The 8,583-nt window shown below is 43.1% G+C and overlaps 1 protein-coding gene across 1 annotated transcript in view; it reads left to right on the forward strand.

Annotated features, from left to right (window-relative positions):
• The first annotated feature begins 1,485 nt into the window (after positions 1 to 1,485).
• Positions 1,486 to 8,583, forward strand: part of LOC139759429 (sodium-dependent nutrient amino acid transporter 1-like) — a 105,396-nt gene continuing 98,298 nt past the window's right edge. The window contains exon 1 of the mRNA XM_071681536.1: positions 1,486 to 1,825. Coding sequence (XP_071537637.1) covers positions 1,775 to 1,825 — 51 coding nt within the window. The 5' untranslated portion in view covers positions 1,486 to 1,774. The remainder of the gene's footprint in view (positions 1,826 to 8,583) is intronic.

Raw genomic sequence — 8,583 nt, forward strand, 5'->3', positions numbered from 1 at the left:
TTTGTAAACACTTGTGTGTGTGTGTATGTGTGTGTGTGTGTGTGTGTGTCGCAAAGGGAAGTTTGTTACATGAGAGATATAGTCTGTGCGTAACGTTTTGAGGAAATCAAAAACTATGTCCTGTTTTTTGGTTACTTATTAGAATCACAGGGTCTGTGAAGGTATGATATAACCAAGACATACATACCTACATGTCTCTGATGTCATTGGCGATGACTTCTCCAAGGGCTTCTTGATATATATATATATATATATATATATATATATATATATATATATACATTGGAAAGGATCACAATTTTGCGCGTGATCAAGATATCCCTATGAGTCCACGGGGAAAATGAGACACGATAAGTTCCCAAGTGCACTTTCGTGTAATAATCACATCATCAGAGGAGACACAAGAGAGAAATATGGCAGTCAGTTGATATACATCGAAGAGACGAAGCTAGGACGCCATTTGGTTTATGTCGAGTCTTCTAGCAAATATGATTGTATTTATGCAGTCATATGATAGTGATGACCGTTACAAATGAAAAAAAAAAAATTAATTACAAAAGGCTTGATCACATATTTCATATCACATGAATCAGATATAGGAATGTTGGTGACGAACATGTTATACCAAGTTCTGAGAAACAAAAAGAAAACGAAGAATATGCAAGTGGAACAGAGATACACCTTGAACAACACCAGGAAAGCTTCGAACGAAGCATCAGCCTTTACTCTAACCAAAGATTTATTTATTCATTTACTGGTCTGTCTCTCTGTCTGGTTTCGAGTTGAGACTTGATTATGAGACATGGGACTTACACTACGATAAATCCTGTCTTGTTCCCTTTGTATCAAAGTCATCTACAGAAACATGACATTATTGCGACAGCAGTATTTACATGTCCGAGTGGGCGTTCAATGACCCAGGGTTGATCTTAGATATGCCATTATTAATAAAATGATCGTGCATAAAGTATGTGGATAACTTCACCTCCTAGTGGGACGGTAACGAAGCAAGATTGATATACAGAGACCTGAAAATATGTGGTGAGTTAAGATCAGCGTCCAACATTGTTTTTGGTTTGAAATTCGAATTTTCTGTAAAAGAAAATGAGGAAAATATCTCGTCTATCTGGAAACGTAAGTTGATATTAACTGCTGGAATTTAGATTTCTGTGTCAGGATGTCTGTACCAGGATCGCTCAAGTGATAATGCAAGTCCACGTTATTTAGACATTTTCTTCCTGGAAGTGTTGTGTTAACAACAGATTGTTGTCAGGTTGAGCGATTGGTAAGTAGAGTACTTTATCAAACTTACTCTCCAGCACTTGGCGGCGAACCAAGGGACGAATTGGCGTATCATCGAGGAATGGTGGAGGGACGTTACAGATAACCTGTGGTGAGAGTGGGGGAATCAAGTGGGGCGGGGTGGAACCATGGACGAGGAGGATCTCGTAGCTGAACTCGGCACCCCACACCAACACCTCACCTCAGTCTCCGGTTGAGCCTCAGCTGAGCAACATTTCCTAGGCTTTCTGGAGCGAGATCGTGGAAACACATGGGTTTCCATATTGGAGTTTTCGCCTTACCATCTCGTACGTCTTACCTTAAGACCTTGAGGCCAATAGTATCACATTCAACTTGAGACTGGCGACTCTGATTCTATTCTTCGTACCTGCATGAATTTAAGGAGTTGTACCGTGTGACGTGATCCTCACCATACGCGTTCGTGGGGCGAGGCCCTTCATCTCCCTGTGGCCGACCTGAGGACGTCACAACCATGCCGAAAGGGTCTTTCAAGCTGCCCGCAGCCTACGACAATTATACCATGGTAAGTGTTTTATAATTTTCGAAGCTTTAGAACTTTGTTTTAGAAAATTGCCTTCGATCGTGTTTCTCTTCAGTTTGTATTCATGATCATGGATTTGATTCTGGAGTTCCCTGCTTTGTTTTTACCGCGACTTTCACTGTTTCGTGTGTCACAAGGACTGGTTTGCTTTCCATGATTCGCGTCTAGTTGAAGCGTGTACTTGTAACTCAATGGTTCGGATGTGAATTCGAATGTTGATTCACTTCTCCCAAACTTGATTCACTTAATATTATCAGTCATATTTCCGGTGAATTGTATTTGACTCGCTGGCGTGTTTTTTTTTCTTCTTGCGATAGTGTGTGTGTGTGATTCACTGTTCTGCATAAGATTAGTCGAATATATTACATCGTCTTATGCTTGTGTTACCTTGATTTGTGTATGTATATTAGTTTTACCTGTTTGTTTATTAGTTTGATCAAGTGTGGCGTCTGTTGCTTTGTTTGGTGTCAGTCCATCCAAGGTTCAGTGTTTCATATGTACTTCGTTGGTCTCATAATTCTACATGGTTGAACCTTATTGGTCCATAGTTGAGCGTAATTGATTCATGTTTAAGCTCCATATGTGAACCACATTGGTCCATGTTTAAGCCTCACTGGTCTGATGCATGTGTTGGTCCACTACTGAGTTTTATAGATCAGTGATTAAGTCCCATTAATGCGAATATCACAGATTCATCTCTTTTTTTTATGGTCCTTTTCGAGATTCAGTGGTTCATAAATGCGTCATTATTCCCAGTGGGATTTTTATTTGGGTCGTTGTGTTTCACTGGTTCAAGTTTGGTTCAGTGAACCTTATTTAAGTTCGTATGTTTCGCTCTTTCACATCTGAGACTCATTTGTGCGCTTCCCCTCCCCTAATAAGTGTCTCATTGCTTCATGTGTCGCGCTTCATTAGTATCATTCTTGTATGTTGCACTGAGTTGTATGTATTTCGTTTATGCATCTGTGTTACCTTATTGCTTCAGATATGTTTCAGTGTTTCGTGTGTGTGTGTGTGTGTGTGTGTGTATGTGTGTGTGAACTGGGTTACCTTATTGCTTCAGATATGTTTCAGTATTTCGTGTGTGTGTGTGTGTGTGTGTGTGTGAACTGTGTTACCTTATTGCTTCAGATATGTTTCAGTATTTCGTGTGTGTGTGTGTGTGTGTGTGTGAACTGTGTTACCTTATTGCTTCAGATATGTTTCAGTGTTTCGTGTGTGTGTGTGTGTGTGTGAACTGTGTTACCTTATTGCTTCAGATATGTTTCAGTGTTTCGTGTGTGTGTGTGTGTGTGTGAACTGTGTTACCTTATTGCTTCAGATATGTTTCAGTGTTCTGTGTGTGTGTGTGTGTGTATGTGTGTGTGTGTGTGTGTGTGTGTGTGTGTGTGTGTGTGTGTGTGTGTGTGTGTTTTATCTCCCTAAAATATCGCGTTGCGTCATACTTCGAGTATTTTGGGTCAGTGTGTCTTTTATCTCGTGCGTGGGTTAAGCCAGTCATGTCCCACACAGGCGTCCAGGACTTGACAATCAGCTTTCTCAAAATGTCTCACAAAGAATTCAGGGATTTACTTGTGTGGCGAGATCATAGATATCACCCGGGTACGTTGAGAGATAAGGAATATTAGGGATGATGAAGAGAATGAAAGAAATGAATGATGAGAACCCAGCCTGGGGGGATGATGGAAGGCAGTAGGTTTAACTCCGTAGGGGCAATAGCATTGCTATCGGTCATATGATAACGTGAGTTTTGCGAGCGTGATGCAAAAGATAAGGAGTGATAAGTGATTCTAGGGCATGTATGACCCGATCAGTGATTTCAGGAGTTGTCCGTGCCTGGCCAGTGATTTCAGGGGCTGTATGTGACCAGTGATTTCAAGGGTTGTATGACCCGATCAGTGATCTCAGGGGTTGTATGTACCTGACCAGTGATTTCAAGGGTTGTATGTACCTGACCAGTGATTTCAGGGGTTGTATGTACCTGACCAGTGATTTCAGGGATTGTATGTACCTGACCAGTGATTTCAGGGGTTGTATGTACCTGACCAGTGACTTCAGGGGTTATATGTACCTGACCAGTGATTTCAGGGGCTGTATGTCCCTGACCAGTGATTTCAGGGGTTGTATGTACCTGACCAGTGATTTCAGGGGTTGTATGTACCTGACCAGTGATTTCAGGGATTGTATGTACCTGACCAGTGATTTCAGGGGTTGTATGTACCTGACCAGTGATTTCAGGGGTTGTATGTACCTGACCAGTGACTTCAGGGATTGTATGTACCTGACCAGTGATTTCAGGGGTTGTATGTACCTGACCAGTGATTTCAGGGGTTGTATGTACCTGACCAGTGATTTCAGGGGTTGTATGTACCTGACCAGTGACTTCAGGGATTGTATGTACCTGACCAGTGATTTCAGGGGTTGTATGTGCCTGACCAGTGATTTCAGGGGCTGTATGTACCTGACCAGTGATTTCAGGGATTGTATGTGCCTGACCAGTGATTTCAGGGGTTGTATGTACCTGACCAGTGATTTCAGGGATTGTATGTACCTGACCAGTGATTTCAGGGATTGTATGTACCTGACCAGTGATTTCAGGGATTGTATGTACCTGACCAGTGATTTCAGGGATTGTATGTACCTGACCAGTGATTTCAGGGGTTGTATGTACCTGACCAGTGATTTCAGGGGTTGTATGTACCTGACCAGTGATTTCAGGGATTGTATGTACCTGACCAGTGATTTCAGGGGTTGTATGTACCTGACCAGTGATTTCAGGGATTGTATGTACCTGACCAGTGATTTCAGGGATTGTATGTACCTGACCAGTGATTTCAGGGGTTGTATGTACCTGACCAATGATTTCAGGGGTTGTATGTACCTGACCAGTGATTTCAGGGGTTGTATGTACCTGACCAGTGATTTCAGGGGTTGTATGTACCTGACCAGTGATTTCAGGGGTTGTATGTACCTGACCAGTGATTTCAGGGGTTGTATGTACCTGACCAGTGACTTCGGGAGTTGTATGTACCTGACCAGTGATTTCAGGAGTTGTATGTACCTGACCAGTGATTTCAGGGGTTGTATGTACCTGACCAGTGATTTCAGGGGTTGTATGTACCTGACCAGTGACTTCAGGGGTTGTATGTACCTGACCAGTGATTTCAGGGATTGTATGTACCTGACCAGTGATTTCAGGGGTTGTATGTACCTGACCAGTGATTTCAGGGATTGTATGTACCTGACCAGTGATTTCAGGGGTTGTATGTACCTGACCAGTGATTTCAGGGGTTGTATGTACCTGACCAGTGATTTCAGGGGTTGTATGTACCTGACCAGTGATTTCAGGGGTTGTATGTACCTAACCAGTGATTTCAGGGGTTGTATGTACCTAACCAGTGATTTCGGGGGTTGTATGTACCTGACCAGTGATTTCAGGGATTGTATGTACCTGACCAGTGATTTCAGGGGTTGTATGTACCTAACCAGTGATTTCGGGGGTTGTATGTACCTGACCAGTGATTTCAGGGGTTGTATGTACCTGACCAGTGATTTCAGGGATTGTATGTACCTGACCAGTGATTTCAGGGATTGTATGTACCTGACCAGTGATTTCAGGGGTTGTATGTACCTGACCAGTGATTTCAGGGGTTGTATGTACCTGACCAGTGATTTCAGGGGTTGTATGTACCTGACCAGTGATTTCAGGGGTTGTATGTACCTGACCAGTGATTTCAGGGGTTGTATGTACCTGACCAGTGATTTCAGGAGTTGTATGTACCTGACCAGTGATTTCAGGGGTTGTATGTACCTGACCAGTGATTTCAGGGGTTGTATGTACCTGACCAGTGATTTCAGGGGTTGTATGTACCTGACCAGTGATTTCAGGGGTTGTATGTACCTGACCAGTGATTTCAGGGGTTGTATGTACCTGACCCCCCTCTAGGTAAATCGAGAGTGGAGTTAACGGTGTTACAACAGAGGTACGAAGAAACAGACGTTAACAGGTTCGGTGACAACAGCGAGGTGACCCCTTAGTTGTAAAAGTCGCCTCCCTGACGCCGATAGAGACCACTGGGCCAATGGTCTTCCCCGGGGCAGCAAAATGCTTTTACCCCAGCGCTGCCTCGCCGTCTTGGGCTATATTATCTTCTCTGGCGACCCAGGTCATGGCGACGTGACCCCACGTCACCCACCACCGCTACTTTGCCTCGCCAGCAGCGCCGTGGAGAGGGGAAGGTCAGTTCACCTGTTGGGTTTTTGAGTCTTAACACCCCAGTGGGTGGAATCGAACCCCACAGCGTTTTGTTCAGGGACACACACACACACACACATCACACCTGCCTACCGGTGATGACAGAGAAAGTATAATCATTGTGTTTCACAGCGATTTATCAGAAATGATTTCGTGAAGAAAACATTATCATAGCGATTTATCAGAAATGATTTCGTGAAGAAAACATCATCATAGCGATTTATCAGAAATGATTTCGTGAAGAAAAAACGATCATCATAGCGATTTATCAGAAATGATTTCGTGAAGAAAACATCATCATAGCGATTCATCAGAAATAATTTCGTGAAGAAAACATCACAGCGATTCATCAGAAATGAATTCGTGAAGAAAAACGATCATCATAGCGATTTATCAGAAATGATTTCGTGAAGAAGAAAACATCATCATAGCGATTCATCAGAAATGATTTCGTGAAGAAAAAACGATCATCATAGCGATTCATCAGAAATGATTTCGTGAAGAAAAACGATCATCACAGCGATTCATCAGAAATGATTTCGTGAAGAAAACATCGTCATAGCGATTCATCAAAAATGATTTCGTGAAGAAAAACGATCATTATAGCGATTTATCAGAAATGATTTCGTGAAGAAAAAACGATCATCATAGCGATTTATCAGAAATGATTTCGTGAAGAAAAACGATCATCATAGCGATTTATCAGAAATGATTTCGTGAAGAAAACATCATCATAGCGATTCATCAGAAATGATTTCGTGAAGAAAAAACGATCATCATAGCGATTTATCAGAAATGATTTCGTGAAGAAAACATCATCATAGCGATTCATCAGAAATGATTTCGTGAAGAAAACATCATCATAGCGATTTATCAGAAATGATTTCGTGAAGAAAAAACGATCATCATAGCGATTTATCAGAAATGATTTCGTGAAGAAAACATCATCATAGCGATTCATCAGAAATGATTTCGTGAAGAAAACATCATCACAGCGATTCATCAGAAATGATTTCGTGAAGAAAACATTATCATAGCGATTTATCAGAAATGATTTCGTGAAGAAAACATCATCATAGCGATTTATCAGAAATGATTTCGTGAAGAAAACATCATCATAGCGATTTATCAGAAATGATTTCGTGAAGAAAACATCATCACAGCGATTCATCGGAAATGATTTCGTGAAGAAAACATCATCATAGCGATTTATCAGAAATTATCGTAAATGATAAATGATAATTACGATGATTTGCAATTGGAAAAATAGGAAACAGTGTCTTTCTTACGATTGTTTTCCGACAGCCATTAGTTTAAAGAGTATGGTAAATAAGGGAGTAGGTTGAGGTTTAAGATAGTACACGCCTGTGGCAGGTGTCTTGCCCCTCCCTTCCTTCTCCCACGCCCTCTACACATCTGACTGTACACCTGGGGAGCTCGCCTCATGGTGAAGTGCACCACGCCTTCCACCTCTGGCACCTGTTATCCTAAAACCATAACACTGTCTTGCAGTACCCACTACCTGTGCACACTCAGTGTCTTCCCACGCCCACTGGCTTTCTATACCCGCCCACTAGTTTCCCATACCCACAATCTTTCCACATCCACTATCTTTCCACGCCCACAATCTTTCCACGCCCACAATCTTTCCACGCCCACTATCTTTCCACGCCCACTATCTTTCCACGCCCACTAGTTTCCCATACCCACAATCTTTCCACATCCACTATCTTTCCACGCCCACAATCTTTCCACGCCCACAATCTTTCCACGCCCACTATCTTTCCATGGCCACTAGTTTCCCATACCCACCATCTTTCCACGCCCACTATCTTTGCACGCCCACTATCTTTCCATGCCCACTATCTTTCCATGGCCACTAGTTTCCCCATACCCACCATCTTTCCACGCCCACTATCTTTCCACGCCCACCATCTTTCCATGCCCACTATCTTTCCATGGCCACTAGTTTCCCATACCCACCATCTTTCCACGCCCACTATCTTTCCACGCCCACCATCTTTCCATGCCCACTATCTTTCCACGCCCACTATCTTTCCACGCCCACTATCTTTGCACGCCCACTATCTTTCCATGCCCACTATCTTTCCATGGCCACTAGTTTCCCATACCCACTATCTTTCCACGCCCACTATCTTTCCACGCCCACTATCTTTCCACGCCCACTATCCACGCCCACTATCTTCCCATGCCCACTAGTTTCCCATACTCACTATCTTTCCATACCACCGTCGTGGTTTTTTTTATGTTGTCGTTTTCTAAATGCCGTGCTCATGGGTTGTACCTCCATGCCGTACCGTAGCGTACCGTGCCGTACCTTATCGTACCGTGCCGTACCTTATCGTACCGTGCCGTACCTTATCGTACCGTGCCGTACCGTAGCGTACCGTGCCGTACCTTATCGCACCGTGCCGTACCGTAGCGTACCGTGCCGTACCGTAGCGTACCGTGCCGTACCTTATCG

The sequence above is a fragment of the Panulirus ornatus genome, chromosome 33 (genome assembly GCF_036320965.1).
Source record: "Panulirus ornatus isolate Po-2019 chromosome 33, ASM3632096v1, whole genome shotgun sequence".
Classification (NCBI taxonomy): Eukaryota; Metazoa; Arthropoda; class Malacostraca; order Decapoda; family Palinuridae; genus Panulirus; species Panulirus ornatus.